The sequence below is a fragment of the Choloepus didactylus genome, chromosome 1 (genome assembly GCF_015220235.1).
Source record: "Choloepus didactylus isolate mChoDid1 chromosome 1, mChoDid1.pri, whole genome shotgun sequence".
Lineage (NCBI taxonomy): Eukaryota > Metazoa > Chordata > Mammalia > Pilosa > Megalonychidae > Choloepus > Choloepus didactylus.
Window position 1 is genome coordinate 208,042,955 of NC_051307.1, and position 20,897 is coordinate 208,063,851.

At 42.6% G+C, this 20,897-nt stretch overlaps 1 protein-coding gene across 7 annotated transcripts in view; it reads left to right on the top strand.

The window, feature by feature from the left end:
- Window positions 1-20,897, top strand: part of CACNA2D3 (calcium voltage-gated channel auxiliary subunit alpha2delta 3) — a 1,184,653-nt gene that overhangs the window by 906,973 nt on the left and 256,783 nt on the right. For all 7 annotated transcript variants that reach the window (XR_005210766.1, XM_037798412.1, XM_037798419.1 and 4 more), the window contains 2 exons: window positions 9,373-9,444; window positions 10,346-10,426. Coding sequence is in view for 6 of the 7 variants with exons in the window: in XM_037798412.1 (XP_037654340.1) it covers window positions 9,373-9,444; window positions 10,346-10,426 (153 nt within the window). In the remaining variant the exon portion in view is untranslated. The remainder of the gene's footprint in view (window positions 1-9,372; window positions 9,445-10,345; window positions 10,427-20,897) is intronic.

Genomic DNA, 20,897 nt, shown 5'->3' on the forward strand with positions numbered 1-20,897 from the left:
TTGCCAGCATCCCATGCAGGGCAGTATTTGGTGACTTTGCTACATTAACAGATTGCACAAATTTGGTCCTAGATGGTATCTTAGGTTGTAGAGTAAATATGATTATCTTTGTAGTCAAGTTTTAGAACATCTGGTTCCCGTTTCCACTTAGTTAGGAAAGGTTTTATGGAGGAAGCGGCATTTCAGAGGGTCTTTAAAATGGGGGAAGGTTTTGTCCCAGGGCCCTGAGGCCCCGACAGTTGGCTGTGTTTTGAGGCATCTATTTGGGAGGTGTCTAAAACCACATTTATGAATGTTTGGCCATGATGGGGGTGGGGGGAAGCAGGTCAGTTATGTGTCACAGCTTATCGTGAATGTTGGCCATAATCCAACACCCATGAGAATTCTCATGGTCTGTATTGCTGGGCATTCTTGAAATAAGCATGTGGTACCCCCAATCAACAAAGCAATCTCCTGAAACAGTTTTCAGATATGTAAATCTGAAATATTCTCTTGTCCATGGCTTTATTTATCTATGTGTTCCTGGTCAAAGACAGTGACTTCCATCTATCTAGGTATTTACTCAGAAAACATATTCCCTGCTTAATGGCACATTTTAGAAACATTGAAAAAAAAAAACAGGTAACAATATCAAAATTTCCCTCAATGATAACTTTATTAGAAGAAAGCTATTTTTAGCTTCTCATACAGATGTTCCAACATTAGCTAGCACTATCATTCACGAAGTCATCTTTCAGATTGTTAAAAAGAGAGAGAACAAACAAATCCAGCAATTTAGTTCATGCAAGACGCATTTAAATTTCAAAGAGGGAGATCTGTTTACTTTTGTATTCATGCAATTTAAAATACAGTGATAACTCATAAGAATTCAGGATCCCCCAATCCCAGATGCAAGTAATAATGATTCCAAAAGAAGGGGGAAATGTCTTGGCTAAAAGCAAAATATAATTTATGTAGCATTCTCAAGGTTTGCATGACTGCACTTTACCAAGACAGTCAAGTGAAAAACCCTGGGAAATGTAACTCAGAAGGTTTTCATATTCTTATTTCTTACTCTTATTCTTATACTCTCTACTGCTACTTTGTTAGTGCCTTATATTATTTAGGATTCAGGAATCTTGCAAAAATGTTGAAAAATGCCAGTGCATAATGGGAATCTAAACAATAGTTGTTGTTCTTAATTTGTCTAGATTTTTAAAGGGAAACAGTTCATCTGGAAAGTGTCATAAAAAATGAACAATTCATATCACTTACATTGAAAGAACTAGCTTTTCAGTTAATATTAATGCCTGCTTTTTCTTAGTCTCTTGCTGTAAAGAATATCCAGAATACTGAATATAAGAATACCGTTTGTATAATCAAATATAGCATGTTTAACCCAGAAGATTAAAACCTTTTTCTGATAAAATTTTCTATGTCAATTTGTTACCATGGTTTGAAAAGCTATTTTTATCTTCATACCAAAAGGGATTTTTAAAATAGGATTTTTATTTTTAGGCATTAATCTTCCTTGCTAGCATATGCTTTTGGGTGGTTTTATTTATGAAATGCTTTCTTTAGATGAGAATTTATTTAAAAAAACTCAAGCATATAGAAAAAAGAGGAATTAAAAATAAAAAAAATAAAAAAATATATACCATTCTCCCAGATTTAAGAAATGCACATATTTTACCAAATTAACTTTAGGTTTTTGTTTTTATTTTTTTCCCCTGATGAAATGAAACATATAAATGGCCTTGCTGTAGTCTGACTGTGGGAGATCACAGCTCCCGTCAGTGGCACAAGACACACAGCCTCTCTGTCTCAGATTCTAGCGCTGCTCCTTTGCTGCCCCATTTTTACTAGCACCCAGGTATTACACTACCCTTTAGGGGTCCCCTACATCCTGCCCACATCTTTGTAAATAGTCCTTCTATCAAAGTGTCCTCAAGTCACCTACTTTGCGTGTGCTGTTTGTTTTCTGCTGGGGCCTGATAGCTAAAAGTTTGCATACTATCTGTCTCAGTTGGTTATATTTTTAGAATAGTTGTACATGCCTATAAACAATATATGGCATTGTTTTGTGTGTTTAAAGGTTTATATAAACGGTTTCATGTTATATGTATCCTTCTGCAACTTGCTTCATGGCCTAAATATTGTTTGAGATTTATCCATGTTGTTATGTGAAGGTTTAGTCATTTATGTTTTAAGAGAGAATATCTGTATTCTTCAAGTTATGCAGTTAGAACAAATATTCTCAAAAAAAAAAAAAACTATTCTCAAAAAAAAAAAACTATACTTAGAGTTAATCACAGAAAGGTAAATATACAGAATGCCAATAGTGACTTATAAATCTTTTAGTTCTATCATTGAAACAATCTATTCTTTCCCTTCTCATTTCAAAATGGCTTCTTAGATTATCATGTAAATGAATTTTTCAGTGTACATATATGTTTAAATATACTGTCTAAAAGCTGGCCACTATTGAAGCAGCCAGCAAATCTCAGGGTTATCAGTAACAACAGAAGAAACGTAAATAATGTGAGAGCAAACTTTACAGCCATAATCAGATGCATTAGTATTAGTCAAGTAGACAATTTGATACTGTGCTCTCTTTTCAGGCATCAGATGCACCGATAGGCTTTAGTTGCCATGAGTCAGTGGGTTCTCACCTTTCTCTGAAAGTGTTTATGTCTCCCCCAGGGCATGTATTCCCAGATTAAAAGTCCTTCTGCATGTCTCAGTACAAAATATTAAGACGAACATCAAGTATGTGTCTTCCTAGATTCTTTGCCTGGTATTTCTGTACAGTGTTGAAGGTAAGGGATCTCATGATGACACATGGGAGTGAGGTGGTTTTTGGAGGAGAAGGAAATAAGTAGGGATTGAAAGGGGTCAGGACCTCTGGTCCAGGAGCTGAAGGGAAAGGCCCAGGGATTTTTGCTGTGGAAATTCTCTACATAGCCACGTATTCTGCTCATGTCCCATTTTCCAGATCTAAGTTTCCCTTCTGGTATTCTCACCAACTAATCTACACAAAGAGTGTTATTCTGAAGACTTCATACTATTCTGTGCTCCCCTTGCTGTGTGTGTGTGTGGGGGAGGGGGAATAGAGGGACATGGATGCCATTCTTCTCTTCACATCCTGTCCCTCTTGCCCTTCTCTAGGTGCTACCCAGAGAATGGTCCCTGGCAATTCTCAGGTCATTGGCAAACTTAAGCATTTGGGAAGAGAAGTTAGCTTCCCTTCTGTTCAAGCTGTGTTTGAGAAAGTGGGTGTGAAACCACCTCCCCTTCTTTTCACTCCCCCATCACATTCTCAGATCCTGCATGTCTTAAAGAATCAATGGTTCTCCTTTCAAAATGTTTCATCTGATATTAAGGTTGTACGTTTTCTACCTCTTAGCACTATTCCTTTCCTGTCAAGGCAAAGGCTGTTGGCAGAACTAATAGTTGATGCAAGCCTGTCTTTGCTTCAACTTCAGTATATAACTGTAAGTAGGTAATGGCATAGGCTGCATTTTAACTGGTAAGGCCCATATTCTGGAAATGGCTTTTTATCTTCAGAGCCCTTGTGCCTGCAATTTGTGCAGACTGCCACTAGATGGTGGCAGTGTCTTTTCATAGAGTGCAAGTTGGCATTTATACCTGGAGTTTAAAGAGACAGCCGAAACATAGCTGTGTACTCACAAATTATATACGCATATATAAAATGTGTATTACTCATTTATATGATGCACCCTATTAATATAGCCAATATGTTGCTAAATTTTAGTAGGAAAAACTTACAAACATAAAAGGGGCGATGTAAAGAAGAAATATGATATTTGAAGAGAGTTAGTGAATTGGCCTTTGTTCTTGGCCTAAAGCCAGTCATCTTCCTGAGCTGAGTTCTCCCATTTGCTCACAACCTTCCCTTTAAGCCTGTGCTTCCATGGCTGAGCTGATCCGGCAGGAGGCTCTGTTGAAAACCACCTGGCAGCACTTGAATGGGCTGCCAAGCGTGCTGCCCTGAACTCGCTTGAATGCCTCCTCCGGGCCAGGCATCCAGATCACCTCCTTTCACTGGGGCTTGGCACTCACTCCCAGAAGCCTCCAACTGCAGGAGAAGCAGAGGGTCCTGCCGCCAGTCCTGGCAGGCTTCGTCTGAATGGAGATATAAGAAGGCAGGGAGTTACAGATTTCCTTCAAAAGTGGATGCTACCCAGGCAGCACCATAGCCTGGACTGGTCCCAGTCCAAAGGGGCCTGCTGAGGCTCTCACACAGGCCTGCAACCTGTCTCCCTCCAGCCCTCCCTCCCGGCAGGTTCTTGCATCTCTGTACCAGTGTCGTCACCCAATGCTGACTCTGCCTCTGTGACTTCTTTGGGGGGGGGGGGGTTACCTAAATTTCCTCCCTGTGGGAGAACATTGTGACCCTTTTCCCTTTGACCCCTCTGGTCCTCAGGATTTCCTCCTCTTCGTGAATTTTTCATGGAACTTGGAACCACCTCCATGGATGTATTAGTTAGGGTTCTCTAGGGAAACAGAACCAACAAGAGATATCTGTAAATATAAGATTATATAAAAGTGTCTCACACAACTGTGGGGATGTATGAGTCCAAATTCTGTAGGGCAGGCAGCGAACTGGCAACTCCAATGAAGGTGTTCAATGAACTCCTCAGGAAGCACTTTGCTGGCTAGCTAAAGAAGTGGTGAAGGTTCTTTTTCTTTCTCTCTTTACAGTCTTCAACTGATTGGATTAAATTCAGCTGATTGAATTCTCTCATTGGGGGTGATACACCCTACATTGACTTAAGCAGTCACAGGTGCAGTCAATTGTCTGATGATTTAATAAACCAGCCTTCTGGTTTATTAACCAGCCACAAATATCCTTGCAGTAACGGTTAGGCCAGTGCTTGCTTGACCAGATAGCTGGACACCATCACATGGCCAAGTTGACACATGTACCTAACCATCCTAGTGGGTATCTATAGTTGTTTAGGTCATTTATGGCTAAAATTGGGACCTGTGTGAGTCAGGACTCTTCTAAAATTCCGAAGTCCAGTTCAGTCTCATTTGGCCAAAAAGAGAAAATGTGTTGGCTTGAGTAACCCAACCATGGGAAAAACAGGGATGGAGTTGTCCATCCGGAAACTGGTGCCCTCATTCCTCTGTCTCTCTCTCCCTCCCTCCCTACACACGTGCACACACACACATGCACATTCATCTCCCCTCTTTGTGGGTTGGCTTTATTTTCTCAGTCACTTTTCTGTGGGTATGGGACATAACTCGTGTCTTTCAGGCTTACATTTTTATAACTATCCACAAAGAAGAGTGAGCAAGTCTTTCCCATCAGCTCCGGATAAAGAAAAAAAAAATCCCAAGTAAGTTCACTTGAGTCATGTGCCTAATTAATGGACCTATCAGTGTGGGTTGGGAGGAGGGGAAGGAGATGTTGGATGCCCAGGCATATGCTCAGGATGGGAGAGATTAGCCAGCAAGAGAGCCTCGTGGTTGGAGAAGGTGAAGATTAGTTCCCTGACTGAAGGCAGTGATATTTGCAGAAGAAGGATAACAAAGGTACTGGGTTTAAAAAAATAAATAAATAAATAAATTCTACCCCTTCATTGTTATATATGTAAATATTCTTAAGTATGAGGCAAATGAGACAAATGGAATGAAACTGTTATGTGGCAGGGAACTTGTTCCATGTTGTAACTGGCTTCCAGGAAGCATTCTGAAACTTCTTCCAAACGCTGAGAGATATCAATAAATATCAGATATTTCCACTTTAGTTCAGCCTGGATCTGAAGAAGGAAGCCTCTCTGCTTCCATAAAGAGAACCAGTATGCCAGCCCCAACTCTTCTCCCTCTGCCTCATTAGCTTCTTGGTCTCCCCTATGGACTTGGGGTTCCTTGGGGGGAACGATCCATGTCTTGTTGCTGGTTGTCTTCCTGGCACATGGCATGGAACTGGGCACAGAGCTGATGCTCAAGGAATCATTTTCAAGGAATTGATGGCTAAGAGAATATTTGACTAGACCTGCAGCAAAATTGATAGGCCACAAATCTGTTGGTGTTATCCTATCCGAGGCCATATCCTAGGGCTGTGCACAGTGCCAACTGGTGCCTCTGGTGGGGAACCAGTCAAGCATTAGGGGTAGAGGCCTGGCGTGGCTGCATGGACCTCGCACATGAATCCCAATGCATATTCATATGAGTCCACGTGCATGATTAACTTGGGAGGCTGACAGGAAGCAGTCAATCTGTTGAGCAAGTCTGTGTTTTATAAACCAGATGTTCAGTATTATTATTCATCATTTCCTTTGATACCAGAACAGTCCCCATTATGCAGCATAGGAAATGAAGGATATGGAATAATGTATACTTATTATACAACAGAGCACCGCAACCAAGTAATTCAGAGGTCTGTTCAAAGCCTGGGCAAGTATAATTGAATGGCAATTCATTTTAGGATTCCCACTTGGACTTAAGTTAATGGGATTTTGCCCAGACGGACCATGGTGACCCCCCTCTCTCATCCTTGCCCTTTGGAAAATGTGTGTTGACTCTATGTCTGCATTTTTCTTGGAAGCCACTTGTATGAATCATAAGCACCAGCTCTTGCCTCAGCAGCCACTACAGGTTGGGGAGCCACAGGAAAGCAGGGACCCTCTCGTGTGTGGGGTAGAAGGTTCCTGACCATAGCTGGCTGTGTAACTTCTGCCTGGTGGTCTGGAAATACAACTTTTGCCTCTGGCTTCTATTTCCTATGGCAGGCATACAGAATGCCTCTTGACTGTAAACTGCTTTTCAGTGCAAATGAACTTTCAAATTGATGTTCCTTTTCTCTGAAATGTTTAAGATCCACAGAGCCCAGCTCTGTGGACATTGGGAATGATGGAGCTGGTTGGTGCAGGGAGCAGAAGTTTCTTAATATTGTGCAAGTGACATTTCTAGGCTCCTTTCACCCCCCATGGCCATTCTGATGGGTTGGGATGCTTAAAGGTTCGAGTTCTAGACAATCCAGTCCAAATGTAGGGTCAAAATTGCCTCCAGGAGGAGAGTACATGAGCTCATAGCACCATGTGTGAACAGTGGCCGGACTGAGCTCACTGCATTTCTTTTGTTTACCTGTGACTGTTAAAAATGGATGATTTCAGTATAAATGCAATATTATGGGGAATTTTTTTTTTTTAGTAACTATGTACTAATAACATTTGGAATTAGCCCCTGAGTGAAGTTGAGACTATATTCTGGCTTAATATTTGAAAATTAGTTTCTCACAATCTTGTATCTGTGCCAGGACAATTACCAGCGATTTATAACTGATTTTTATGGTTGCAGGAAAAACGAAGCTTCATTTCTCATTATTGTCAATTGTATATTTTGATTTCATCCATGATACATGTTGGCATTACTTGAAATTTTGATTTGAGTTGCAAAGTAGAAGTTGCCTGGGTTTTGGATCAGTTCAAATGAGTTTGAAGCATTAAGGATTAATCAAGGAGTCAGGGTACGGGAAGACTTCTAATTCCAAGAGAGATGTTTTCCGTGGGCTGGTTCTGCCTTTGGAGATGGCCTTGTATGCCCCCAATGGTGGCCATGGTATATTTGAAGTATTTTTAGCAAAGTGTTGGAACCATGTTTCCATGAATTGTTACATACTGGTTGGCTTGGTTTCTGGCAACAATAGCAGTCAACATCATCACATAACTAATATTATTTGGTTATTGATATTATGATAAAATATGTTTGGTTACTTATCCTAAATGCCAAATCAGACTGCCCCAGATAATAGATTATGTTATTATCATGAATTACTAGACCATGAGGGCTCATGAGTTTCTTGCTTGTTATGGGAGAATATAGGTCCATCTTGATATAGATGAAAAAAACTGATAAAAACATGGCACCCTCCATCTCTGGAGTTATTTCCAACACCTGCCAGCTTCTCTTTAGCCATCACGATCACTGATTGGGGTTATGGTGGAAAGGATTGTCCTGTAACAATACACCTTGAACTTTAATAAAATAAAGATTCAGGTTTGGTGGGTCTGGAATAGGGCCTGAGACTCTGTGTTTCTAACAAGCTCTCAGGTGCTGCTGCCCTATGTACCACATTGCAAGTAACTCAGAGAATCTTTTGGAAGAAAAAGGATGGTGGAAGGTGGGTGGAATTTAATGACTTTTACCCAAGAGGCCAATCTCTGGTGGATTCAAACACTTAGATTTCAGAATTCTCTTTATAATGCCTCTTCCCAAGAAGGTTGGTGGAGCAGCACCTGATTATTTTATGGAACTAAAGCTTTGGAAGAGAAGTACCCAAACATCAAAAAATACTCCAGACCAAAGACAGTGGATAAGGCTTCAACAGGCCATGAAACCAGCAAGCACCCCTCTCCCACCAGACTTGCCAGGCCTTTTGGTGCTTCTTGGCAGTGCCACTAGCCCTGACTGGGATTCCAAGACCTGGCTTTGGACTCTGCTGTTAACTAACTGGGTGACCTTGAAGGCAAGGCAAGGAAAGTAGGATCCTTTGAGCACCTCTAGGTGCCAGGTACTGTGCTGGGAGGTTGCACATTTACTCTTCCTGGCAACAGTGTGGGGAATAGTCAGTGTAATTTCATAGAAGGAAATAGGGACTTCCAGTCATATTGTTAATAAAGTTGCAAAGCTGGGCACGGGCCCAGGCTCATGGGTCTGCATTCCAGGACTCTGTTCCCGTGTGTTATTTGGTCAGAGTAGGAGTTGCCTGCTTGACTCCCAGCACTGCATAGAGAGAGATGTGATAGGTCTCAATGTGTTTGTGTACATTTCAAGGGGTTGCGCAAGTATATCATGTGCCGTATTTCAAGGGTGTTCTTTCAGGGAAAATGCTTAGCTCCTTAGCAGTGATTTTAGGGGTCAGATGGTCAAGTTATTTTTTGATTTTTTTTGTTTTTGTTTTTGTTTTTCCATCTGGGACTGGCATTCAGAAATCTGTGGATGTGCAAAAGTGCCTTGACTCAGCTACCCTGGGGACAATAAATGCTTCCAGCCACTGTTGTTTCCAGCAGGGCCAACTCGTAACTCCCCTTATACTGATGCTTTCTGGGCCTCAATTTTTCAGATTAAGGAGAAGCATTAATATTGCTTAGGATGAATATTAATGTCTGAGAAGTAACATAAGAAAACCAATTTGTGGTAATAAAATAAAACTAATCACTAAGATTCAAACAAGACCCTATGCCAACCAGAACGGTTGAAAGCAGCAAACGGGTCCTCTGGAGTGACTGATGGCAACACACTGTACGGCTGAAGGCTTGAGCCAGCCCCGGTCAGGAAAGGGTGTGACATTCAGAGGGGTCTGCCCCGGCACCCCCAGTTCCCAGGTTGCTCTCATTAATCTGCTTTTCTATCTCCCTCCAGCTTGCCGATGATCAGGGCCTTGTCCTGATGACCACGGTCGCCATGCCTGTATTTAGTAAGCAGAACGAAACTGTGAGTATCATGGCTGTGCCTCCTACCGATGCCACAAGGCCTGTCTTCTCAGATCCCTTCTGTCTCAAACTCTGGTGACTCTTGTTTAAAGATACAAGATATATAGTTCCCCCTTATCTTTTCATCCTGCTGTTAGAATCACAAAATCAAGCACAGACAGGAGGAATTCAAGCAGGCACCGTTTTAGAGCCTGTGGCACGTTTCCAAAATTTAAGTCTGAAATGACCAGAGGAGAAAACACCCCAGAGAGATTATGCTGGGATAATCTCTCTCTGATTTATAGTTACCAGCCTTAAAGGAAACAATGCACCATATCAAGTTGCATCTTCTTCCGGCTGGCCTTTCTGACATTAGGAAGTTCCAGCACATCACGTTGATCACCTGCCTGGGGAACTAGGACCCTATAGGCTTATTTCTTCACCTGAGACCTTGGTTTCAACTTGCTGCTAAAAATTCCAGGATTATTACATCTTTCTCTGGCTATTTAGTCTCTCTCTCCTGGGCACCAGATGGCAGTGTATATTGAGAAAGCAGTTAACATGCTAAGTCTTTCCTGGAGAACGTGTTCACAAGAGACACTGATTAATGATCATGGTTCTTAGCTACTAAAATTTTTGTGGCTCTTCACATCAATTTTCAGGAGACAGAAGAGGGAGGGCCTTAGGGTATCTTGGTGGGAGTGTGTGTCAGGGGTTATAGCAGTTAATGATGGGCCTGGGAAACTACCATCCTTGTCTCATAATACTTTGGGGGGGAGGAAATCTGGGTTAATCCTCAATCTGTATGAGGTTCGGGAAGGCACCAGACAGTGGTCTGTGGTGTGCGGCTTCTCACTGGGTTCTAGATCTTCTACGAAGTTAACTTTCTGTTGTTGTTATTGTTTAATGTTCATTTTCAATAGAGATCGAAAGGCATTCTTCTGGGTGTGGTTGGCACAGATGTCCCAGTGAAAGAACTTCTTAAGACCATCCCCAAGTACAAGGTAATGCATTGCCTGGTTAATAGTTAAGGGACAAATGTCCGAGATAATTTCATAACCTGCTGTGGTGATGGAGAGAACAAGAAGGAAAGAGGATATTTACTCTCATTCGGGGGCAGGGGTGGGAGCCAATATTTTTGGTAAAACAGCAACTGTCCAGGCAGATCTGAGCAGATCTACAAGGGCTACCCAGGTTTGTGTGGGTCTACACAGGTCTTTGGAAGTCTCTTCAGTCTGTGCAGGGTTCTGCTACCCCTGACAGTCTTCTAAGCCAGTTCTAACTCACTCCAATCTAAGGACCCTTTAAAACTTGCTACTTTTATCAGGAAGCCAGTGATGCATACGAAAAAAAATGGTCTCTTGCTCTATTGAATGAGTACAGCCTTATCTTGTTAGGTGATGGGACAATAAGTAATATTCTCCTCTTAATGCTAAATTAAAATCCATGGCATTAAAGGGATTTGAAGTTTAATACCCAGGGTGAGGGGGTGGCATGGGTAATCTTGTAATATGGAAGAAGGGCAGGCCTTGCTAGGCCACTGCGAATTTAGAATAATAGCAGGGACATCACAAGGCATGGTGCCCATGAAAAAGGTGCACTAGATGGGAAGATGGGCTCAGAAAGCCAGCAGGAATGTCAGAGCCCAGCACTTTTATGTTAGGCCAGCCCTGCATTTAGGAGAAAGGGTGAACATGCGTTCCACTGTATCTGCCTCACACTGTATTCCCAGCACCCAGGACGTAGCCTACTCCTTTGATTTATTTTTTCTCCTATATTTGGGGACAGACAGGCTCTCATGGGCCAAGCCAGGGTCCCCTCAACTGGGCCTAATGTTGTTTCCATTGGAACAAGCAACCGATTTCCACATGACTTCCAAGCAGTGGGGGATTGAGGCTTCCATTGTCTGAGGCAAGAGGGAGCGATGTGGCACCAGCCCCCAGCCGACGCCTGCACTGGCTGCCTGGGACAGGGTGCAGAGGGGTGGCTAGTCGCTGTGATGGCGACTTGGTAGTAGTAGCCATTTGGGATCCATGGGGATGACATTTGTTACTGTTCACGTTCTCTGCTGCTTGAGATGGGCTGCAGTGGTTGAATACGCACTTGGGGTGAAATCAGAGCAATGGAGAATGTAGGAGCCTCATTTTCACCCCAGTCGGGCTTCAAACTCCACTTCCCTTTAGAGCACTGTTGCCCAAGCTTCAGCCTTTCCCTTACCACCATGACTACGTGTCTTTTCGTTGTTACTTAACAAATATTTTTATTTAAATTGACTCTCCACTTTATTTAATTACCTCCTCTAGCCTCAGCTTAAACAATCACACTTGAAATCACAATTCTCATATTATATTTTTCTGATGCCCATTAAATTCAAATATATAAATATTTTTAAAGGTTCCTTTTTTGGGCCACTGGAGGAATCTGCACAAATTGGAGAACACAGAATTATAATATTTTAATGCAACTTGGGCTCTTTACCTAAACTTGTGCCTTCCTGAATGGGAAGTTCACGCATTCCTTTGTGCCACAAGTATTTCCTGGGGGCTAACGGTGTGCCAGCTCCGACCCAGGTGCTGGAGATACAGTGAGCCAGAGTCTCTTTCATCAAGACTCATTGTTTTGTCTGGGAGACAGGCAGAAATCAGTCCATGACTGAAAATTTGTTTACAAATTAAAAAGGAAGCTCTGTGACGGCAGGAACATATTTGTTTCCTTAAATGGTACCTAGCATATAGAAGATGCTCAGTAAACAGCTGTTGAATGAATGAGTGAACAAATAAGAAAACCCAAATAAGTGCTCAGAAAGGACAGGCCATGGTTCTGTGGGAGCTGATGACCAGGGAACCTGACGTAGGAAGGAGGACCAGGGAAGGGGTGCATGGGGAGAGTCGGGGAGGGCTTCCCTGGGGGAGTGATGGTTGAGTTGAGAACTGAGGGAGGCAAGAAGCAGGAAGAGCAGTCCAAGTAGAGGGAACAATATGTCAAAGGGCTGGTGGTAGGAAGCAAGATGCCTGTCTGAGAAGTTAAAAGAAGTCCCAGGTGGCTAGTGCTGCTCCAGGAGGGATGAGTAGACAGGGCCGTGAAGGCCCCACGAGGGTGCCTGACTTTCGTCTTGAGAGCAATGGGAAGCCACACATGGGTTAGCCAGACGAAGGACCAGACTGGGTTGCCTTTTAAAAAGTCCAGAGAGTCATTGGATCACATGCAGAAAATTCTCACCTGTTTTCTAGTGAGGGATCCTCAGAAAAGCCAATCAGAAGGTGGAAAGAGGAATGTTCCCCTTAAGCCCAAGCACAGAAACTGCCAGAGAGCTCCCTAACTGTCTGAGCAAGAGCAGGAGGAGTAGAGAGCTTCCCAAGAGGAGTTCATTGGAATAGCATGGCTCTACCAATGGCACAAGGTCTGAATCTGCATCTGTCCCCTTTTCCCACACCAAACAGAGGGTCTCGACAGGTGCCATTACGGGCCCATTAATAGATTGATGAGGACTCCCTCCTCCTCCATCTGGAGGGAGCCAGCTCCTCTGGGCTAGGGTCGGAAACGGTCCCTTCCTTAGCTCCGCCTTGTCTCATATGCCTGAGGCCCAATCCACACGGTTGTGAGGGGCTCAGGGGGCTTCCTAGGCGCAGCTCTGAAGGCAGATGCACCTGGATTCCCGCTGCATTGTTTGCCTGAGCTGCATGTGGACAAGTCCCTCCAATCCTTAGTTCCTATTCTTCAAAGTGGTGATAATAGTAGAATCTCACCCATAGACTTGCTGTGAAGTCTTAACCATTGTCATTAATAGGGAGCAATGGAAACACCCTGGTCAAGGGGACAGCTCTTCCTTCTGCACAGGACACTGTCCACATAGAGCTGATGACACCGTAACTATCCTAGGTTCAGGCACCTGTGGGCTTCAGGACCACTGACCCTTTACTGAACTGGAATGCCCAACAGAGCCATGGGTTAGCTGAGTCACCAGACAGCTGCATGCTGGAATCCTCTGCCACCTCTAAACATGGTGTTTTCCAGGAATTTTTAAAGACCTGGGGAAAGGCTCATGTTCCAGGTCGAGTGTGTTAGGCAAGATCCTTAAGCTTGATAATGAGGGCCAGTCTCTCTCACTGCCCTGGCCTCTGTCTCTTGGCAGCACCCAGCATACAGTAGAGGCTCAGTAAACATTTTTTAATGAAGTAGGGCTTCCAGGTGTATTGGGGTTTCCTTGGGGCCTTGGTTAGGGAGATTTGTCCCCGAGTCTGAGGACAGCCTCTTCTCCCAGGGGTCTGTAGCTGGGAGGTAGTGCCTGGCCCAGCCCTTGACCTGCCTTTTCATAGAGGGAAGGGAGTAAGAGCAGGAGAGTGGATTACCCTGAGAGGAAAAGTAGGAAAACCCAAAAATTGTGTTTTAAAAAAGTGCCGTTTTGTGGTACAAGACATGGTGCCTCCTGATGCCATATCGGCAGAGGACATTTGTTGATATTCAGGCTCTGTGCAACAGGTTCTTCACATCACGTTACTGAAGCCTCCTAAAATAAGTGCTGTAGTGGTATACTCGTTTTACATGTGAGGAAACTAAGGTGCACAGAGCTTATAATGTGCTCATAGCTATGTAATTAAGAGGCGGTAAAACTGTGAGTCAGCCAGTTCTACCTGACTTCCAGAACCATGTACTTAAAACATAACACTTCGTGATTTTTTGCCATGCTCTTATACTACTTGTGCCATTATTTACCATGGTTTACTCCATATTTCTTTTTAAAATCTACTGAGCTTACTTTAGTTAAATAAATTTTAGTTGGAAAATCCATATAACTACTTTAAAAGGAAAGCCAGTGTCACTTGCCATTAATAAAAGGTAATTGTAAAAAATAATCATCAAAACAAAATATTGAATGATTGCTTGACAATTTTTCTAAGGTTCTGAAATTGAGGTCTACTCTCTTTTTTTAACAAGAGAAGGTAGTGTTAAAGGCGAGTGTTAAAGATTCACTAAACAGAAGTTTTCTTTTTGACTTAATCAGAAGGACAGACAGGTTTCAAAGAGGGCTGACTCTCACTAGCGGTTCCCGGTAATTTAATGCCAGGTCCTCACGCCACCTAAAATCACTCCACTTTACACTCGGTTTTTCCTGTGAAAGAAAGAGGATCCACAAGAAGACGAGGAAGGGGCTAGGGAGTGAGGACTTTCAGGGAATGGTCAGCCAGGATGGTGGGCAGCCTGTCTTCCGGGGCCTCCCTCAGGCCTGGGTGTCAGCGACACAGCACCCAGGATATGCACCACTCAGAGGGCCTGGCTCTTCCCAGCACTTCCTGTCTGGCCTGGCTCTTCCCAGCACTTCCTGTCTGGCCCTCAGCACCTCTCTGTCCCTCGAGGAGGCAAGTCTTTGAACAAGGCATGCATTTTCTATTTGCTGATGCCATTGAGGTGAACAAATTGGGGAGCTACTTTAATAACAAGAGGAAAAGAGTGCTAAGAGAAAACCAGCTGTCCGGACTCACAACAGGTGGCCTCCTTAGCAAAAGAACCCTCTTGCTTGGGTTTATTGAGATGGCAATGGCCCTTCTTTCCTTCTTCCACCTTAACCCACCAAGGCTTTCATAGTCGGAGTTAAATTTCCAGAGGCAAGATAGGGAACCTACCTCACCCAAACCTACATATTCAAGTGCTAGAAACTGTGTAGGCGTTCAGTAACTAGAAACTGAAAATGAAAGGTAGGGGTGAGGGAGGGCTTTGAGGCCCCTAAAGAGAGTGGATTTTACTTTGGTTGACATTTCCAGACCTAGATGTCCAGAACTTCTAGCTCACTGTTTAAGGAAGGGCAGCCTACCTTTAGGCTTATAGGTGAGCACCAGAGGGTGATAAATTTAGAGAATATTCCTGAATAATCCATAAACCTTCATTTCACATGAGAAGATGTAGAAACCTAAGCCTAGTTCACTACTTCCAGTAAGTCACGAAAAAAATAATATAATATGGAATCAGTTATGATTACCCTGTGGGTCAATTTCTCAAAGCTTCCTCTGCCAGGCAACGTGCTAACCTTTTTATAACAATCTCTCACTTAATTGATAGTCACAACCATTATCCCCATTTTACAGCTAAAGAAACTGAGACATGGAAAGCTTGAGTATCTTGCCAAGTCTTACAACTAGTAGGTGGAGAGCTGGGATTTGAATCTCTATAACTCCAAGGCCATTAAGAACAATAAGAGCAACGATAATAATAATAGGAGTAGTTAATATAATAATAGCAGCTATCAACTATTGAACATTTTACTGTATTATAGTTGTGGCACTAAGTGCTTTGTGTGCTCATCTTTCTTAAGCTCCCATGAAGTGGGTACCACTTGACCCCATTGTTAGTTGAGAGAACTTGAAATAACTTTCTCAAGTTAGTCTCAGCTAGTAAAAGATGAATGGGAAAAAAAAAAAGTTGTAACACAGGAAGAGAGGAAGAACAGCTACAGAAAATCAACCAGCAGTGCTTGAAATGCAGACAGTTCTGTTTTACACTTTTCTAAGGGTCTAACTGGGACTCGGCAATGCAGGTATGATGGACCCACGTCGTTCCTCCTCTGAGTCCCACAAATAGCCCAAGGAGAAGGTGTGCATGCCAGGGACCAAAGGGCTCTCACCCAGGAGAGGGGAGCTCCAGGGAGCAGAGTGCAGATCACACCTTTCCCTCCCGAATCACACCTTGTAAAGATGAGTCAGCTCTTGGCTCTTGGGGTTTTCCCAGAAGATAGAATTCTTTCTTTTCCCTTCGCTTCATAGATTTTCCCACCAGCAATCAGACTTCCTGTAATTTTTATTGAGAATTCCAGACACCCCAGCAATAATTTCCAGACACCGTAGCCTTTTGTAACCTAACGAGCCATTTTATAATTGGGTTTACTTCATTAGCCCAAAGTCTCTCTCCTTGGAAGGGAAATGACTCCTTTCCCAGGCCGAGACCATGTGGGCCCCTGCTTCCAGGGGAGTGCTGCTCCAGGACCAGGGGCCCTGCAAGACCTGTGCCTGCCCTGCTCTGTGTTACTCTGCGGGACTGCACCTTAGGATGGAGGAAAGACTGGTTCCGTTTCTGATGAAGCAAGGGTTAAGGGTTTGATCTGTATAATGATTTGTGGCCCAGAACAAATGTTGGACCTTGTCATATGAGATGGTTTTTTTAAATGCAATTTTATTGAGATATATTCACATTCCATACAGTCATCCAAAGTGTACCATCAGTTGTTCACAGTATCATTGTATTGTTGTGCATTCATCACCACAACCAATTTTTTGAACATGTTCATTACTCCAAGAAATTAAAATTAAATTAAGGATAAAAATAAAAGCACAAAAGAAAACCCAAAACATTCATACTCCTTCCCCCCCACTCCCCCCAATATTCATTTACTTTTTTGTCTCCCTTTTTTTCTACTCATCTGTCCATACACTGGGTAAATGGAGTGTGAACCACAGTGTTTTCACAATCAGACAGTCACACTGTATAAGCTATATAGTTATACAATCATCTTCCAGAATCAGGGATAGTGGATTGCAGTTCAGCAGTTTTGGGTATTTCCTTCTAGCTGTTCTAATACACTAGTAGCCAAAAAGGGATATCTATAAAATGCATGAGAATAACCTCCAGAATGACCTCTCCACTCCATTTGAAATCTCTCAGCCACTGAAACTTGATTTTCTTTCATTTCTCATCCTCCTCAATCCCATGATGCTGGGTCCAGGCTCATTCCTGGGAGTCATGTCCCATGCAGTGGGGAGAAAGTGAGTTTCCCTCCAAAGTTGGCTTAGGGAGAGAGGCCATATCTTAGCAATGAAAGAGGTTCTCTTTGGGTTATTCTTAGGCACAATTATAAATAGGCTTAGCCTCTCCTTTGCAGTAACAAGCTTCATAAGGGCAAGCCCCAAGATCGAGAGCTTGGCCTACTACAATGGTAGTCCCCAATGCTTGTGAGACTGCCAGGAATTCCCCAGGTGGGGAAGTTTAATATTCCCAATTCTCCCCCAGTCCCTCAAGGGGGCTTTGCAACAACATTTTTATTCTCTGTTCAAATTACTCTGGGATGTATCGGGACGTCACACTAACCTGTACAAACCAACCAGGTCTTGCCCCCTGTTCAAGGTTCCATGTAATTATGGTGTTCGCGTAAACTGACCATACAAGTTAAATTATATAGCATGCTACAGAAAATATAGATTTTGCACCAAATAAACATCTCTTCCTTTGGTCTCACATAGAAGTTGAAGTTTTAAACACAGTCAATATCATCCTTTTCCCTTTAGCTTGGTTTACCTTCAAATGATATGCTTTTGAGTCTATGAGAGATTCGTCCACAGAATATTTTTTGAGGTGTGCTCAGAATTTATCATCTTTAATCTTCATTAGGTTTTATCTGGATGCCACCAATCAACAACCAAAATGTTATTTCCTCTGAATGTTCTCCTAGGAAAGATTTTAACCTGGCCAAATGTCAAGAAGACCTTCCCAAATACCAGAGTTGAGAAGGACTGGCTAAGCATCTGCTATAACAAATCAGCCTCTTCTTTATGAATCATTTTTTATATTGACATTAGCTCAAATGTTAACAGTGGACTAGACAATATTTAGGTAAAAGGATAAATGTATTAAATACACAAACCTTAACTTAGCACCTGCCATGAGCCAGACATTGTGCAAGGGATTATTGAAGTCAAAGATGGGTGAGACGGCTCCTTTCCCCCCACAAAGAGTTCATTTTCATTGAGGAGGGACTGTCTTGAGTCCTTTCTGGAAGAAGTCAGAGGAAGAAAAGATAACCAACTAGCTCAAATGGCCTGCAAGAGAGGGAGTGATGGGGAGGGTCAGGAGAGATGCTGAGCTTCTGGGATAGTTAAGCATGAGGTAAAAGCAATGGGAGAGAGGGGTGCCCTAGGCAGCTGACACTGTGCAAGTAAAGGTCTGGGTGTGAGAGAAAACTCCAGTGGGGATATTGTCCCTGAGAGGCAGGGAGTGGAGGGAGGCAGGGCTGGGTACTTAGGTAGGGACCAAACCAGAAGGATCCCTAATGGGAGACCCACGGATTTTATCTTGCACATGAAAGAGGCCTTTAGTGAGTTTTAAGCAGGGGAGCAACCTGGTCAGCACTACCTTTGGCTTTGACCAATGTGGAGGGTGGCTTTGTTGGCCCAAACTTTGAGACAGGAAGAACAGTTCAGCCGATTGTGAAAATCCACTGAATTAGAAGCAAGGTTGAGTCTTGAGTTATTTCTGGAAGAAAAACTAGCAGGGTTTAGTGATTACTTGGGTTGAGGGATTGGGATTGAAAAAGAGAATGGAGTCTAAGGGTGATGCACAAGTTTCTAACTTGGGAGTCTGGGTGGGTGGCGATGCTATCTACCGAGGGAGAAGAGGAGAAAGAAGGTTTACAGGGAAGAGCCTCCATTTGGGACTGCATGAGTTTGAGGCACCTGAGGGATGTCCAGGTAGAGACGTCCAGCGCACATTGGATTCCTGGATCTGTCACTGAGGGGAGAGGTCAAGGCTGGAGAACAGATCTTGATATCAACAGCATATGGGTGGTTGCTGAAACTTACTGAGCAGAGGAGAACTCTATCAGACAAGGGATACTGGGGATAGAATCTTAGGAGAAATTGGTGCTTATGGGGTGGGTGGAGGATGAGAATCCTAAGAAGAGGGGGAAACCCAGGATCATAGGCCCTGGAAGCTGAAGGATTAAAGAATGTCGAGGAGGAGGGAACACTTGCTAAGAAATCCAGGAAGATCAAGAGAGAGCATATCTCATCAGGTCTGGCAAGTAGGAGACCACTGGCAAGACTAGAGAAAGGAGATTTGGTGGCATCTTGGAGGGCCAGAAGTAGAGTCCAATAGACTGAGGCCTGAATGGGCAATAAGGAGGTGGAGATAGTTAGGCAAATATTGGAAGACATGGAGGTGGGAAGGTCAGCTCAGCATCCACAGTCCAGGGGAGGAGGCCGAGAGGGCAGCATAGCTAGGTAGACCCTGCACTAAATTCGGTCTTCTTGATCTTTTCCCTGCTTCCTCGTTTTCTTCTTCCTCCTGCCTCACCTCCTCTTCCCTCCATCCTAGTCACCCCTCCATATATATATATATATATATATATATATATATATATATATATTTTTTTAACTACATAGTATGGACCTGACCTCATGGACCATATATTCTGGTGGGAGGCAGGCATTAAATAATCAAATGCCTTGACCAAGGCCTTGATTACTTAAAATCAACTTCACAAATAATTGATTATTAACATTTTGATAAATACTATAAAAGAAACATACAGGTCATTAAGAGCGCATATACAAGGAATCCTTTTTTTTTTTTTTTAAGCATTACTTTTCACAAGCAAAACAGAGATTTGAAGTGATGTACATTATAACAGCACTTGAATATATTACCTAACTATAAAATATCATTTGTTTGGTCAATTTTGAGTTTGAATTTCCAATCAAATGCTACCTTTGCCTTTAATACAAAAAGTCGAACTCTCAGAGTCCTTTTTGACCCCCTCATTCTGTATTAAACTGGGATGTAATAATTGTAATTAATGCAGTGTTGATAGCTGACATTTTTCCAAGAGACAGGATGAAACAGATGATATATATCTCAATGGTAGGGAAATCTCTGGTTTATCTTTCATGGCATAATGAAATATACTTTTATCATTAGAGTCAAGTAGAATCTTATTAAAATTTGCTGTGCAAAGTAACTCCAGGAAAAACCTCTGTTGTCCTTGACTACTACAAGTATATTTGCTTTATGTAATGCAGGAAAAACTTTTAATTGCCAGTGTTAAATTCTCCGAAGGTAATTTCACATCACCTTGACGTTAAGCTAACAAGCAGACAGGGTCATTCCTAGTTTGTAAACTCTGTTGTCTGGATCATTTAACAGTATCACATTCAAGAATGTGAGTGGCAGAAAACTTTCAAGAAAAATAACAGACAATTCAGTGAGGGCTCAGAAATCTGAAGTAACTTGTGAGGAAAAAATAGATTTTTTTTTTTTTTATTTCTTCACTTTTCACTGCTCTTGCAAAATGGATTACATTTTCTTTCTTCAGAGAGGATCAGTAAGGGTTTTATGCCACAGGCCATTTTAATACATGAATGATTTGTAGGTAAATTTATTATAGCCAATGGGTGCAGTCAGCTGTGTAATAGGAATATTGTCAAAAAGCTAGGATTATTATTTAAATAAGTGCAGTGTTAAATTTTATTACATACTTTTTAGAGCTAATAAAACATTTCATTGCTCTCAAACTATTTCCCATAGTCCCATTTAGTCAGAAAACATAAATTAAGTGAGGTTCTGCATAGAAAATTACCCAGGCTTTGTGTTGATGGAAGCATGTATGGAAAAGCTTGGCTGCTGTACAATTTGAAGACAGAAGAATATAAAAGGGATTGGCAGTCTCCTTATCGGCTGGTGGGGACACTTTTATCCTTGAAGAATTATGCAGAGTGA